At 40.9% G+C, this 17,038-nt stretch overlaps 1 protein-coding gene across 3 annotated transcripts in view; it reads left to right on the top strand.

Annotated features, from left to right (window-relative positions):
• HLTF (helicase like transcription factor) overlaps positions 1–10,316 on the top strand; it is a 50,235-nt gene extending 39,919 nt beyond the window's left edge. For all 3 annotated transcript variants that reach the window (XM_034781127.1, XM_034781126.1, XM_034781125.1), the window contains 4 exons: positions 1,031–1,143; positions 1,416–1,596; positions 4,205–4,285; positions 9,128–10,316. In XM_034781127.1, coding sequence (XP_034637018.1) covers positions 1,031–1,143; positions 1,416–1,596; positions 4,205–4,285; positions 9,128–9,280 — 528 coding nt within the window. In that variant the 3' untranslated portion in view covers positions 9,281–10,316. The remainder of the gene's footprint in view (positions 1–1,030; positions 1,144–1,415; positions 1,597–4,204; positions 4,286–9,127) is intronic.
• Positions 10,317–17,038: the final 6,722 nt, after the last annotated feature.

Below are 17,038 nucleotides of genomic sequence, written 5' to 3'. Positions count from 1 at the left end.
GTGGAGTGTACTAATTAAAATATTGTTTCAGTAAAAGAGCAGAAATCCTAATATTTTTTCTTTTGAAGATATATTTTGTAACGAAATGTAAGTAAATCATCTTTAATTTATCAGAAATGAATGAATAAATTTTGTTTAGAAAATTCTTTAAATTCCTGAGGTTCATACATTTAAAATTAAATAAATGAGCTTCTCACATTATATTTCACAAATGTTTTATTAACATTTCACTAGTTCATGTAACTGGTTATGTCTGTTTTTAAAGTTTATCTTTTTTTGTTTAGCCTCAACCTCATCAGTGTACAAGATCTTACTGCCAAATCTGAAATTTTCCTGCCTTCATTTGATTTCCTTTTTTGGTTTTAATTGCAGAAGTTGACAATTTCTCAACAAACTTAATTTAAATTTGCAAGAAGGTTACTGCTCTTTCAAAGTCAGTATATATTGAGCCCTTAAAAATATCTCTATCCTGACAGTTATAGAAGCTGAAGAACAAATATATTTGGCCTTTGGGCCCAAAGGTGGAGGGACGTCACTCTTTTTATTCTTCTCAGCTCCAAAAGGAATCTTTGATCTTCCTTTTCCTCCTCTGATGTTCTATAGCACTGCTACCTCCCCTTCCCCCCCCCAACCCCTACCTCAGTCTCACTGCTTTGAGTTCCACCTCCACGTCCTTCCTCTTTGCATGATTTCTGGCCTGAAGAAGGTTGTTGACACTTGTCAGTAGGAGAAAAGTGCATTGGCTACACAGATTAGATTGATATTAATTCCTCCAGGAAACTTTCTCCAAACGTTGCCAACCTCCCAATAGCCACCTTTTATAACCATAAAAACTGTCCAGTTCTTATTTTCTTTTCAGGAGTTGTTCTAAAAAAAAAAAAAAAAAGTCTTTAGGATTGCCCTGTTTTATTACAGGCTAATACGATAAATTATCAGGCATCAGCACAGTACCTAAGAACAAAGCTTTTGAAGTATCCATAAGATTGGGATCATAATCCTATTGCATAAATCTTAATTTTTGGCATTTCAGATCAATGCTCTAATGCATGCTTTGATAGACCTAAGGAAGCAGAATCCAGCTGTAAAGTGTCTCATTGTTTCTCAGTTCACCACTTTCCTGTCTCTAATAGAAACTCCACTGAAGTAAGTTGAACTAATTATAATTTTGTACTTCTTAGTGGCTGAAATGTCTGTGAAATGTCCATTTCAAATAAATTGGACAAAATATGCTTTTCTTTTAGAATGTTACAGAATCATATTACTCTTTGTTTAACGGTATAGATCCATGTATCTTAATTTCTGTTTTGACTAGAAGCATAACCTTTTAAACATTCACAGCAGAGGTCAGGATTTTAAATAAATGTATTTCCTGTTGTCATAGTGACTTGATAAATGTTGTTTTTCTTTTACTCCAGAGAATCAGGGTTTGTGTTTACTCGTTTGAATGGGTCCATGGCACAGAAGAAGAGGGTACAAGCAATTCAGAGCTTCCAAGACAGGCAAACAGGGTCCCCGACCATAATGCTGCTATCCTTAAAAGCTGGTGGAGTTGGTTTAAATCTGACAGCTGCTTCACGAGTGTTTTTAATGGATCCTGTAAGTAATAGACTTAACACTGGTATGTTGACAGTGATCTATGCAAAACTAGTTGTAGGTCCCTCAGGATTTTAGGAAGGGGTGGGTGTAAAGCCTATACTGCAATTAAAAACCCAACCCTGGACTGTGCCAGCTAACTTGGGCTCACAGGGCTTCTGCTAAAGGGCTGTTTAATTGTGTATAGATATTCTGCCTTGGGCTGGAGCCTGAGCTCTGGGACTCTGAGGTGGGAGGGGCCCAGAGTGTGGGCTGCAGCCTGAGCCCAAACGTCTACACTGCATTTAAATAGCCCCTTAGCCAGAATCATCTGTGGGTGTCTAATTGCAGTGTAGACATAAAAAAAAAATAATTAGAAAAGGCAGAACTACTTGTGCAATCGTAGTAGTAGACTTTTTGCTAAAAGTCAAATTTAGTGGAACGTCATGTGAGGTACTGATATTAAAAACTACCACAGAAAACAGAGTGCAGCTAACTGGGGTTGTGCATTAGCCATTTTCAGTCTAAACATCTTTGTTTGAGTTTAGCACTCCTGTTACGAAGTGACTGCAGATGGAGAAACAGAGGGTTATTCTGTGTTGTCCACACAGCTTCCGCTCTTGGTGCACATGCACCCCATGCGCATGAGATCAGATCTTTTTTTGGTCAGCAGTTTCTTTTGGGGCCGCTTTTATAACCTCTTATGTCCTCCACTGAGGGCATAAAGGGTGGAGCAGGCTCACTTGTCCTATATTCCTTTTTGATGACCATGGCTGCAAGATGAACTCCTTGGCAGTGTTTGCTTCGCTTGTGCACTATGTGATTCACCTTGTATTTTTAGGATTAGCTTAGACTGGAGCTCAAGTGCCTATTCACCTAAGTATCTTGAAAATGAGAGCACAGTCTCCTAAGTCACTTAGGCTGTTCTTCATACTTTTAAAACTAGTAGATCTCATCCCCTCCTTCATCGTTTTTATTCTTAGACTGGAAGAGAGACACATTTTCCTCCTTTTTTTCAACTCCCATTCGATTTCTCAATTTTGAATAAATTAGTCCAAATGAAGAAAATGTTCTTTCTGTGCCTGCAGAAGAGGCTATTGCTGTCAAAAGCTGATTTAGCACTTCAACAAACTGGTTCCGGGCACTTAGCTAGGGACTTCCCACAAGTTTGGTGGTGTGATGTTCTTTAAAATATCTTCAGCAAACATGTATTACTTGAATGGTTCACCTCCAGCCGTGAAATCTCTTATGGTTGGCATGATTGATGAGATTAGATGCCATGTCATAGCAGCAGCATCTTCTTCAATAGTGAGATATCTACTCTAGTATTTTGAGTTGGTAATATTGGCAAGAAATTGAGGTGGAGTAAGTGCTTGATCCATCGCATCTTTACTACCTGCAATTTAACTTTTGTTGTTGGAGTCTTTCTTCAGTCAACTGTATTAGCAATACAGCAGTAATCTTTCTGCAGTTTGTCTAAGGCAATGAAAATGGATTTTTTGACATTCAGCATATCTTCTACATTTCCCTTTAGTCTGATGTTGACTACTTTGGCTGTGATAGTTCCATTTATTTTGTCCCGATTTTCATCACAAATTGTCATCAGAATAGGCAAGTTTTTTAAATAAATAGCTCAAAGCAGTCAACCACTGAATTCAGTTGTACACCATGGGGGAGAATTAGTTTGGATCTTGCTCTCTTTAGTGAAACTGACAAAAAGTGATGAAGTATTTTGCAATTTCAGCAACATTTTCATTTATTCCTGGAGTGGTACTTTGTCTGGCTAAAAGATGCATCAGATGAGCACTGCACCTATATACATTTCAGGTTCCCCCTTTTAGATTTCTGCTCACCTTTGCTACATTTGCAGCATTGTCGGTGACAAAGCTGTGTTGACACTTGAATTTTTGTTCAACTTTTGTTATAGCTTTTACTGCCTGTTTTTTAAGTACTCTGCTGCATGGGCATTTCCTGATGTATCAATTTTTTCTTAAAGATAGACAAATGCATTTTCTGTTGTCACACAAGCACATATTACTAAATCATTGTGTACATTGCTGCACCCATCAAGGCTCAGATTAACACATTTCTCATCAATGTTTTTTGCACATTTTTCAGTTTCCTTCTCATTCACTGTATCCAGCAACCTTCCAGCAATGTCTGTTCTGCTGGGTGGAGTGTAGCCTGGTTGTAATGACTGAACCATGTCAATGGAATGTTTGTTCTGAACAAAACAAAAGGGAGAACTGGTTGCATAAATGAATTGAATGAGCTTTTCATCTATGGAGTCTTGCTGGAATTTGCTGGTCCTGATTACAAACTCATCCATGGTTTTACTGAAAATATAAATGATATTTTTTTTTTTACTTAAAAAAAATTTTTTTTAATCCACCCTACATCCTTCTATAGAATAGTGTGATCATGTCACATTCCCTAAGAATAACAGTTACCGATAAAAATAAACAATGCTAATCACATGGCTACTTTTATCATAGGCCATACTGTTATGGGTAACATGTTTTAGTGAATTCATTTTTAAAATTTCTTAGTGTCTTAATGTACTAGAAGTGTAGTTTTGAAAAACTAATTGTTCACCATAAGGTTTAGTTTGATGATCATATATCATTGATAGGCTTGGAATCCTGCTGCAGAAGACCAGTGTTTTGACAGATGTCACAGACTTGGCCAGAAGCAAGATGTTATCATCACTAAGGTGAGCTGTCTGAACAACTGTGATTTTGATATAGGAGTGATGTTCTTTTAAATAAAGAGTTGTTTAAAAGAATTGGGCAGAGGATATAGCTATAGTATAACATAACTGAATCCCAACTAAAGTTATAATTTTTGAAATGTTAGCTTGGGCTATGTTGTTTTCCTCACTTACAGAAATGTGAAATTTTGTGACAGTTGTGCAAAAATAATGGGGTATGAACCCTCTCTCTCTCTCTCTCTCTCTCTCTCTCTCTCTCTGAAGAGATTATATTAATTTTTGGAGCAGAGTTTGCTTGTTCCTGTCTGAAATCCTAAGGTGGGTAGGTGTGATGCTTTCTCAAGGTGCCCAGGACTCTGAGTCACCTTCTTACTCCTCACTATGTCCAGTCAGAGGAAGACTTGCTGATGCCTAACTGGGTGTCAGCTGCTCCCTGACACCACCAGTCTGTTAGCCACCCTTACAATCTCCTCAGAGCTGTGCCAGGCCTTTCTTTGCCTTGCAGGTTATCAATAGATGCCCCCTAATCCTTGAGCCCTCATAGTATCCAGCACCTGTCACTGGACAGTCGCAGAAATTACCAGATTTGCTATCCCCAAATGGACTGAATACACACTAACTGGTTTGATTCAATTGAGGATCAGTGCCTATCTGACATCATAGCACGGAGGTATATATTTATAGTGAAAACAGACAAGTTTATTATCAAAGATTAAGGGTACGTCTATACCCAGCCGCTAGTTTGGCGGCTGGAAATCGAACTTCTGGGTTCGACTTATCGCGTCTTGTCTGGACGCGATAAGTCGAACCCGGAAGTGCTCGCCGTCGACTGCGGTACTCCAGCTCGGCGAGAGGAGTACCGCGGAATTGACGGGGGAGCCTGCCTGCCGCGTGTGGACCGAGGTAAGTTTGAACTAAGGTACTTCGAACTTCAGCTACGTTATTCACGTAGCTGAAGTTGCGTACCTTAGTTCGATTTGGGGGTTTAGTGTAGACCAAGCCTTAGATTTAAGAGCTACTGAGTAAGGATAATTAGAAACAAAACTGTTTTTACATATAAAATGATAAATTACAAACCAGGGTCTACACTTATAAATGGTTATCTTTCCTATATGATGTAGATTTCTCTCTCTTCTCCTCCCCCCCCCCCCCCCCAAAAAAAAAAAAAAGGTTGACTTTTGCAGAGCTAGCTGGTTTCAGACAAACCAGGATCCAAGTGTTCATGAAGCATCCCCTTCTACCAGGTGTTTTTCCTCAGTGAATAGATGAGACTTTTTTCCTTACATTCTATTTGTATTATTATTCCTCCCCCCTAGCCCCCCCCGGGGCAGGACAACCCCTGTGGGTTAGTCTCCAGTGACTTACCATTCCTCTGTTCACTTTATATATAAATTTGGCTCCTATTGTGTTGGTTTACAATGCTTAATTGATCTGTGAATTGAGATAGGTGAATATACATCCTATTTCCTGACTGGAAGAAACCTGGTTGTTTTTTTTGTTTTGTTTTGTTTGTTTTTTAAGTTGGTGACAGTTTTTATATTTTCACTACATACACACAACTCCTTAAATATCATCCATCCATACATGATGCCATGATTGTGAGGATTAGTATGACCTAAGCTTTTATTAGAGACCTTGCAGGATATAATTTATGGATAAATACCATGAAAGCAGTGTGTTTAGTTGTAGTGAATTTGTCAGGTTTCTTAAGAGTTGCGGTTACAGGACAGCGAATCCTTTGTCAGCTGGTACCAATGGGCCTCTGTGCCACAGCTTTCCCCTATATAGATTCAGTAGGATTAGCTGCTGGCTACTCCACAGATCTTGGTTTAAAGTCTCTCTGCCTGGACAGGGTATCCGCTTATTAATTTGAACTTCATACATTCATTCAGCTAGTAAACTGTTCCAATAATCAAACTAAAATACAGTCATAGGTTTGTTCCCATGTTAATTCCCCCTTGGGGAGAGGTGAGATGTTTTCCTTCTCTCATCCCCCTCAGGTTTAATTATATCTCCCATGCCCATGCTAAACCCACAGATTAAAGGGCACTTTTCCCTCTCCTTAACATCTTCACTTTCCACAGTGGTTATAACCTGTCTGGGCTTTTCCCATTCTTTACTGGGTAGCATGGATTTGTCAGCATTTTTACCACCCAGAGTCTGCCTCGTTCCAGGGGAGTTCTGAGGCACATCACCTTACAGCCATACCTTGTTTCCCTTCTCCCCATGTCATTCTGGTCCAGAGCACCTTCTAGCTATGCCAGTGTCTCGTCGCCCCCAGTAATCTTCCCTACTTCTAGTGGAGTTCTGGTCCACAGCATTTCCTAGCTGTACCATTATCTTGCTGCTTCCAGCAGATTCTGAGACACAGCACCTTTTAGCTGTGCCACAGACACACTCAGCACTGACTCAGTTTCCCCAGTGAGGGTAGATGTCGAACTCTCCCCCTCAAGCACTGAGTCTGGTCATGACGGGCTTGTACCTGAACCCTCATAATTTGACCCTGGTACACTACTACAGAAAACACATCAAGAAAAATAATTTTCCACAGTCAGAATCCCAGAACAAAGGTTAGTGTCCATAGTGATTCAGCTGCAGGCAGAGTGATAGCGTCCATCATTCCCTCATCTATTTGTATGTTAGCCCCTGATGAGGCACACACTTATGTCCTTCCTCCTGGGTCCCATGGGTGCGACTTGACCCTCGTCTCCTGTTCGAGCTGTCTGCATTTTGTCCAGGTCAGCAAGCGTCTGTTGCTCCAGCTCTGTCTCCTCACTCTGATGTCTGGCTTCCTGCTCCATCCATGTCTCCTCCAACCTCCACAGCTCTGGATCTTTAGTCACTGCAGATACCTCTGCTGGATCATCTATGGGCCCCATCTGCTTTGTCACTGCATGCCGTATAGGAGAAAAAGGGACCCCCTCTGGCTGCTGGTTTGGAGCAGGTGACCCATTGTGCCTCATGGCATGTGAGTGCATCCTGGCCACCAACTCCAATTTCTCCTGATCAGCAGCAGGTAGACTTCACTGCGCATACAGGCCCAGAAGCCACTCTTCATGAACCGCTTGTAATTTGTGCTTGCTAAATAGCTTTTACCTGAGACAAACTAACAGACCTGCTCTTGCTTTCAGTTTAAAGAGCAAAAGTATAAGCCTTTGCAACAGTGTTGTAAAAATCTTCACGTACTACTGCACTGCCACCATTCTGTCACAGATCCTAGAAAGCGCCCCTTCCTGGCTACCCACTAGAACTGCTGTGAGGGGAATCTGAGCTTCTGTGCTCTGGATTCTCAGGGTGTTTCAAGCTCCAGAAGCCTGAATGGAATCGAGCCACTACCCCAGTCTGTACGTCCCTAGGCATGCTGCTATTGTCCAGCCAGCCAGGGTGTTGGTCTTTTTTGGGAGGGACCCAAGTGCTCTTCGTTATGTCACTGCAGGTCTCTTAGCTGCTGATCTGTTTTTCACCAGCCAATTGTCTCCCCCTCCTCCTCCTACACCAACCGGGGGGGGATCCCATTTAGGAAATTGGAGTTGTTCCTCTTCTGATGTCAGCAGCAAGTAGGAAGAATTTGTTATTCCAATAATCAAAATGGAGGCAGAAGAGAGATTACTCCTTTCCCCCAAGACCCAAGATTTGTCTGTTTGTTGGGCAACAAAATGGCAAATGAAATTTAATGAGGATAAATGTAAAGTAATGCACATTGGAAAAAACAACCCCAACTATACATACAATATGATGGGGGCTAATTTAGCTACAACAAGTCAGGAAAAAGATCTTGGAGTCATCGTGGATAGTTCTCTGAAAATGTCCATGCAGTGTGCAGAGGCGGTCAAAAAAGCAAACAGGATGTTAGGAATAATTAAAAAGGAGAGAGAGAATAAGACTGAGAATATCTTATTGCCCTTATATAAATCGATGGTACGCCCACATCTTGAATACTGCGTACAGATGTGGTCGCCTCATCTCAAAAAAGATATACTGGCACTAGAAAAGGTTCAGAAAAGGGCAACTAAAATGATTAAGGGTTTGGAATGGGTCCCATATGAGGAGAGATTAAAGAGGCTAGGGCTCTTCAGCTTGGAAAAGAGGATATGGGGGATATGATAGAGGTATATAAAATCATGAGTGATGTGGAGAAAGTGGATAAGGAAAAGTTATTTACTTATTCCCATAATACAAGAACTAGGGGTCATCAAATGAAATTAATAAGCAGCAGGTTTAAAACAAATAAAAGGAAGTTCTTCTTCACGCAGCGCACAGTCAACTTGTGGAACTCCTTACCTGAGGAGGTTGTGAAGGCTAGGACTATAACAGCATTTAAAAGAGAACTGGATAAATTCATGGTGGTTAAGTCCATTAATGGCTATTAGCCAGGATGAGTAAGGAATGGTGTCTCTAGCCTCTGTCAGTCAGAGGGTGGAGATGGATGGCAGGAGAGAGATCACTTGATCATTGCCTGTTAGGTTCACTCCCTCTGGGGCACCTGGCATTGGCCACTGTCGGTAGACAGGATACTGGGCTAGATGGACTTTTGGTCTGACTGACCCGGTACGGCCTTTCTTATGTTCTTATGTTTACTTTGCCACTTACTCTTTTGGCAAAGTAAGTGAATGATAGAGCCACGCTTCATTCAGAATGTTACCATATTCGGTAAAATTTCCAGAAACATGGACCTATATTTCTAAATCCATACATAGGCACTTAAATAAGTGGCCTGACTTCAAATATGCTAAGTATGGAATAATTCCAATTAATCACTTAAGTGCCTAAATTTAGGCACCCATTTTTGAAAATGTCTGCCTTTTACTTTAAGTGTGTTGTTTTTTTCTTTTTAATGTATGTTAGTTCATTGTGAAGGACTCAGTGGAAGAAAATATGCTGAAAATCCAGAACAAGAAGAGGGAACTTGCAGCAGGAGCCTTTGCAGCTAAAAAGCTTACTGTTAGTGAAGTAAAACAAACCAAGATCAATGAAATTAAGACTCTGATTGATTTATAATTTTGTAAGAGGGTAGGTCAATCATTCTTTCTGAATAAAGGATATAGTACTATAGTTGATGTGGCATTAGTTTTTATGTGCACACACTCCATGTGTGTTTTTATAATTATGCTGCTAAGGTACTTTGGCAGATAGAATGTAGACCTGTGAAATCAGCTGACAAGGATAAAAATTGGTTTGACTATTTAAATGTTAATTAAAAAAATTCTTTAAATATTTTTGTACTCATTAAACTTATAAAAAGTCATATTTCAAACATTACAGCATTTCTGTATACAAGTAGTTTATTTGAGACGTGGACCAAAAAAAATTCAAAACAGAATTATATAACTTATTTTACTGTGCATACTTATTTGTAAATTTCTGACCTATTTCTAGAATGAAAATGAAAATTGTATGTTTCTGGCACTGAAAATATGACCATCTGCCCCTCTGCTCTCCCCCAAATAGAAACATTACAAAATGTAAATAAAATGCAGACTAGAACATAACTTTTTTTAACCAGTCAGGTCTTGTTCATTGTGTTTCAGGACTGATAGTTTATAGTAATTGCAAAACTAAAAATGTGTAACTCCTTGTGAAGACTGATATTTAATTATGGATTTATTTTCTGTCAGTCTGTATAGGTTCTAAAATATAAGTAAAATATAGAGGAAGACACTTTTGTGTATAATGTACAGTTGCAACAGGGAATGAATGCTTCTCAAGAGTCTCCAGGATTTTATCAAAGTGAACTATTTTAACTGTAAATGTAAAATACTTACATTTAATGTTTTCCTTCTGTTAACAATTCCATTTAAGTGTATACAAATTGTAATTCTATGTGAATTTTTTTTTTGCGCTATCTGGGAAAGAACACGTAAATTCTAGTTTTGACATACGTACTATTACATGTAACCAATCCATGTGTTTGGATTTTGGAATATGCCACCATATATAGTTTTGCTGTATGGAGTATAAAAGGATGCTGTGCTTTTTTTGTAACCCCACTTGAACCTTGGAGAAAATAACTAAAATTTCTTTTTTTAAGCGGTTAGAAGCTTTATAATTTTTTTCCCCAACACTAAATACTTCTTTATATATATAAGTTGGAAGATGCCATGGGGAATACTGATCTGTCTAGAACTTGATTTACAGGGGAAGGAGCAATTTGATTAAAAATTACTCAAGTGCTAGTTGAGAATCTATAGTTCTGTTCTTTCAAACTTATTAAATAGCACCAAAGAGCTGAAGTTGGATATCACCTCTTCCACCTACCTCGTCCCAGTTGCCTCTATCCCCAGACATATGCTTCCTTACTGCTCCATGCTGCCCTCCAATGTGATAACTGACACCTGGCTCAACTAGCATGGGCTCAGAATCAGAAGCAGGGAATTGTGTGTCTGGGGAAATTCAAGAAGGGTTTCTAGTAACAGGGAAGTGGGTCAAAATTTGCTTTTGATATGTTCCTCTGTCCATTTACCATCAGCTGGTCAATATTCTAGGTATAAGTGCAAAATTGTAACTGAACGGCAACTGCACATCCAATGATATTAGTTTTGGGTGAATAGTTTAAATTCTTAAAATTAAATATAAAGGGTTCCTATTCTGTTCAGATATAAAATAACAGATCCAAAGCCATTATATTTATATTTTTCCTCCTGGTTTAATGGTCCTAACAGGAAGGGTGACTTAACATGACTGGATAATTCCATGATGGTGGCAATATTTATTTAGTCTATTACCATAGTGCCCAAAGGTACTCAATCAAAATCAGGGCCCCGTTGAGCTAGGCGCTGCATAAATAGGTGGAAAAACATGATTCCTGCCCCAGCAGGTTACAAATATAATTTAAAACAAGATGCAACAAGTGTGTGTAAGAAACAATAGTATGGAATGGGGAGGGAGGATGAAGCTAACTGGTAATTCACATTTACCTAGTTATTTGTATAAATTTACCTTCTACATAGCTATTATCAGTTGATGACTTCATGCAGGTCTTACAGTACAAATGTGTCTTAGGGAGAAGAGGGTAGGACCTTCATAAACTAGGTAGGGGTGGACATTTTGTGCACAAAGCATGGAGGGGAAGAACTATATGAGGGCATGACATAAGATACACGTACAGATAAGTTGGAAGGGCCTTGGTGATGAGGACAATATGCTTGAACTCTGTAAAAATGAGGAGCCAGTTGAGGGACTCAGAGGAGTGATATGGTGAAGGCAGGCAAAAAAAGCATGATTTTTAACAGCTTTGTTTTGAATTGACTTGTATGGCTTAGTACAGATTGTTAGGGAGAAGTTGGTTGAGGAGATGATGGCTTGGGTGAGAGTTTTACTGTGTGGTGAGAAAGAAAAGGCCAGATTTTAGAGATGTTATAGAGGAAGAACTGACAAGATTTGGATGCTGCCTTGATGTGTGGGGCAAGACAGAGGGAGGAATCATAGTAGCCAGTTCTACCACAACAAGTAACAAGGACTAAGAAAATAGTTTCAGGAGTGATGACTCTTAGTGTCTGACTCTTTTAGTATTTGCCATTCATATAGTTTGTATGATCCCAGTCAGCCACAAGCAGGTATTACATATACCCATTGTCTAAATGCAGTGCATTAAACCTAATGCTGGAAAAAATGTAGAGCAGGTGTATACAAGCAGATCACCCTTGTGCAGTTATGCCCCTTGGCAAGTTAAGTTTTCCTTGATATCTGTGTTGATCCAATTAGTGTGGTTAGAAGTAGGAAATGGTTTTTGCTTATGGATTAGAGGTGGGTTTAGCAATGAATCTTCCCTGCCTAACTTTCCTCCTCCCCCTCCCAAGAAAACCTCACCAGGTTACACATCAACTGGTGCTATTGTATGCTCTTCCTGATCAGCCTTTTGCCCTTTAATTTGTCCTGAGTATGCTGACCTAACAATGATAAGGTAGAATTGTGATTGTTCTGGACATTAGATTATGAAATGACTAGTAACCTTATTGGGTATGTCTACACAGCAACTAGACACACGACTGTCCTGTGCTAGTTGACTTGGGCTTGTGGGGCTATCTAGACTCTTGGGCTTGGGTGGACCTCTGGCCTCTAGGACCCTGTGTGGGTGGGGAGGATCCCAGAGCTCCAGCCTGAGCCTGGAAATCTACACAGCAGTGACACAGCCCAAGCCCTGTGAGCCCAAGTTGGCTGGCATGGGCTAGCCATAGGTTTTTCTTTGCTATTGTTTGCAGCTGAGTTCCTCCTTACTGGAGTGAAGCAGAATAAAATTAATTATGGCTGGCAGGGTGTTGAGTGGTTTTGTCCTTTATTGCTGCTGTTCAAGGGGGCTGTATATATTTTGTAGTGATTAGAAACTGCAGTTTAGCCTTAGGCCTCTGCCTTCCTTCTGAATCTGATAATTCATCATCAGCTGCTGCTGCTCTGATGCTGAAGGACTGAAACCACAGGTCTAGCCTCAGCAAGGATACATTTACTAATATCAGTATTGCCTAAACTGAGCTGGGAAATAGCATGTCCCAGAGATATGAACGGGGTGTCATGCTGGAGCAAACCTCCAAGTCACTGATTTGTCCCCTTACCCAAAAGGCAAGACCAATAGTTTAATAAATCTAAAAAGGACTAGATATTTAGATAAATAAAAACATCTTCTGTTATACTAGGTACAACTACAATGAAGCTTAATCCTCAGACTTTGTAACAAAAGCTGCTCACAAACTGACATTCGTCTCTTTGTGATTAAACCATTGCAGGGTTAGGTACGTGATGGGGAATTTTGCACCTTCCTCTTAAAAATCCAGTATCCTACTGCTCACTGTTGGAGATGCTAGGTGCTCTCATCCCTTTAGTCTAATGCAGCATGGCATCTCTGGAACCCAAAAAAGTATTTGATTCTGAATTGATTGTGCTTTTATCACATGCTGCACAACGAAGGCAGCTTTCAGTACAAATAATTTAGGGATAGAGATGGCTTCAAAAAGGCTACTTTAAGTGATTTGCCTGTAATCTACCTGACCATTATACTATAGGTGGATATGAAATTTCATCTGCTACTTCTACTCCAGTTGAGCATATCTTCTTCATAGTATCACCAGTTCATTTTGAATATGGCCACCAAGTATGAACTTTAATCAGTCCTGCTGCTTGTTTTGAACAAAGTGCCATGGGAGTGGGGGAGGGTAAATTATGGTGAGACTTGCTCCACCCTAGTCCTGATCCAGTTCTGCCTCCCAGTAGACACCCTCCATCTTGCAGCAGCTTTTGTGCGTGAGCATGAATTTACTTCCCCACTCTACTGAAGTGTTCAGATGCAATGGTGCTGGGATACTTTATAAACCACCAGTGAAAGATCTCACCTATGTATGAGTATATTGTTTGGGAGAAGAGAATGGTTAAAGCTCAGGATGAGTGTTTTCTTTTCTGGGCCTGTATTTCCTTCAGTATATGTAGCTAAGAGAGGTACCTGTCTTAATTGTGGTTGGCTGTGTGTTGAGTTGGCTTCCCACTTATAAAGGGGCTGAGCAATAAAAGACTCTAGGGGATTGATTGGGGGAATGGGTTCTAAGTGACTATTTACCCCTTTTGGGTGGAATATAACAATGTGCTTCAGTCTTTGCTCTTAAAATGTGTACTGGGACTACTAACTTTTCCATTGGAAGTGCCCGTGGATGCCAAGGAATGAGTAATAGGGCTTTTGTCTGATTCTGGAAGAAAGTGCATCAGTAATTCATAGGGGAAAAAGTGGAGTGCAAATTTGGGCAACATTAACTACCAATTTAAAATGCCCCTTGTCGGGCTTCTCATTCTGTTAGTTACCCTGAGGGCATTCTGTGCCTAAAACTTACAAATTCTGCGCACAATATTTTAAAATTCTGCAAATTTTGTCAAATAAATGTGGTGGCTCCAGCGTGGCATTGGGGAGCACAGGCCACTGGCTGCACAGAGATGGGAGATCACTGTGCAACTCCTTCCCGGGACACAGACTCAGCGGTAAGCCTGCACCCAGCCTGCACACAGCACAAGGACCAGGCCTGCCCCTCCATGCCAGGTGAACCAGGTGTGGGCAGGCAGGCTCAGGAAGGTAGGATCCAAGTGTAGAGGGGCTTAGTGTTGGGAAAGCCAGGTGTGGGTTGAGGGGGTTCTGTGTAGGGTAATCTGGGTGAGGGCGGCTCAATGGGTGAATTTAGCTGCACAGGGGCTTGTTGCAGGGTTCTGGGTGCAATGGTAATGGGATTCTGTAGGGGGGTCCAGGTGAAGGTGGTTGGGGCTCAGCGGTGGGTGGGGTGGGGTGGATGTGGGAGGGGGTCTGAGTGTGCAGAGCTTTGGGGGGGGGGAGATGTCCAGATACTGGGGGAGTGGGGCTCTGGGGTGGGGATCCAGGTGCAGCAGGTGAGGACTTGGTAGGGTGGGGATCCAGGTGCAGGTGGCTTGTTGGGAGTGGTCCAGGTGTAAGGGGAGTGGGGTTCATCGCAGGGATTCTGGGTGCAGGAGGGGTGAGGCTCAGTGGGAAGGTCTGGGTATGAGGGGGGTCTGAATGCATGGTGGTTGGGCAGATTGGTAAACAGCTACCTGCACAGTGAGCTTCCTACAGTCAGGGGAGAAATCTGGGGGTGGGTCTGACCCAGCCCTGGATGCCATGCAGAGGAAGAGGAAGTCCCGTCCTCCCCAGCCCAGCCGGGACTAGCAGCTGAGCCACTAGCCGGGTCTTCCCCTGCCCCGTCCCTGACCCCCAGTGATTTACCTCTCTGCCGGCTGCCCTGGGCACCCAAAACTGGGGAGAGTCTCACAACTGCTCATGTAGCTTCCCTTTGCTTCGTCAGAAAGTCATTTTTCTGCAGGGGACATAAATTCTACGCATGCGCAGAGGTGCAGAATTTCCCCAGGAGTATGTTAGTGTTCTCTCTACCATGTTACAGCGGTTGTTAGCATGAACTGTTCAAATATTGTGCTTTATAAAAGCAGTCACTCTAGCAGGTGGAGCCTTACTGCTTGAATCACTGACAATATCAAAGGAAGGCTGAGATTCTTGGGCACTGATGTCATGCACTAGTGATCTTTTCATCTTTGATTGCCCTTTTATGTCAGGCATATGAAAACACACTAAACTGGTACATGTTGATAATGCAGAAGCAGTACTAACCTACAGCATGGATCAATAAGATTTATTAGCAAAAGTGGCATATGGTCTGCAAAGACACAAGCTACATACATCACTTGGGAAGGAGGTGTGCATATGTCAAAAATCTAAGAGCAGAGAACATACAGTTGCATGAAAACATGCAAGCAAGAGCACAGAGGTGTTGTATCCTTTTTTCTGTTGCTATGGTGAACACTGACTTCAGCATTAGAGAATGACAGGAAGATTGAATTTGACTATGCAATATTAAAACTTGGAAAATGCTGAGAGAATGATCACTGCACATAGTGGTCAACTTATACTACTACTGTTAAGCTTTGTTCAGCTTTTACACTGTTTCTTGCCATGTGTTGCTTTAATTCTGCTCTCATTTATACCGTACACCTTCACTTAGGAGTTGTTAAAATTTGAGACTTGCATTGTGAGGCCCCATCTCAGTGCAGAAATTGAAGTAGAGATAGGAAGGGTGTTACTTTGGTAACACCCAAAAGATCAGAGAAGTGGGAATGGGTATTTTCTTCTTCTTTCTGCAGCTTGGAAATAATATTTAAAGAACCAGCAGAGGCTGGGAATGTAGCTATCTGCTCACATGGTGTGGTTGGTCAAACTAAAGCCATGGTAGTCTCTGCCTAGTTGAGATAAATGTTTGTAGTAAGTGTCAAGTTTGAATGACCTTCCCCTACTTTTAAAGAATTAAAAATGTTTTATTGGCCTGTTGTATAGAATTTAAGCTCTACATGCTAAATAGCTTTGGCCCAGCCTTGGAAGAAAGCCATAGACCTTTTTAAGTTTCACTGAACTATGATAACTATGGATTGAAGAAGTTGCAGTCTACAGCAATGGTAGCATATGCTTGTAAGTTCTGAGCTCAAACTTAAGAAATTTTCAGACTACTCTACTGAACTTACTGCATCTTCTATCAGGTATATATGGAGGCAATTAAACAGACTACTTCTGCTCCCTAGCTCTCTGGAGCAGTGATGTATAGCCTTTCTGCTTAATAAAACATTTACTTAAAATATTTGTAGCCACTAAATCTTAGAAGAATCTCTCCTAAAATTAGAACTCCTGTTAGCTTTTAGGCCAAAAGCTTCATTACTTGTCAAGTTGGAAATAACACACTTTAGACTCTCATTAAAAGATGAGGTCCTTAAACTGTTAATTCAGTAGTATGGTTCCATGTACAATCTTAATTCTGATTGTATATCCTCCACCTAACATAGATTTTTTTTCTTCTCTCAAACAGTGGAAACACAGAAGGTGGCTAGTATCTTTTCTGTGGAAAAGGGGTGAAGCCTCAGCTTTCTTAGCGAATATGGTATTGAGATCTACAGTAAATGTAGCAAGAACACAGCTATAGAAGAGCTCCTATGCTTTAAGTGAGAGTGCAGCTCTTCGTTAAACTCCTTTGGAAGGAAAAAGACCTTGCCCTCAGTGAGTTGGATGGTCAAGGAATGCTGAGATTCATTTATATCAAGTTCGTTTTAACTGGCTGTTTCCTTTATACTGAAAAAAAAATTAAATTCAAATGCACGCAGTCTGAAAAAGAAGGGGCAGATATCTGAGCAGAGGATATGGGAAATCTTTCCTTCCTAACTAAACATCTAGATGCTTTTGTACAGACCTTCATATACCACTAGGGCCCACACCAGACT

Source organism: Trachemys scripta, chromosome 9, assembly GCF_013100865.1.
Source record: "Trachemys scripta elegans isolate TJP31775 chromosome 9, CAS_Tse_1.0, whole genome shotgun sequence".
Taxonomy (NCBI): Eukaryota; Metazoa; Chordata; order Testudines; family Emydidae; genus Trachemys; species Trachemys scripta.
The sequence above is the reverse complement of the archived record's forward strand: the minus strand, read 5'-3'. Positions and strand labels throughout refer to the sequence as shown.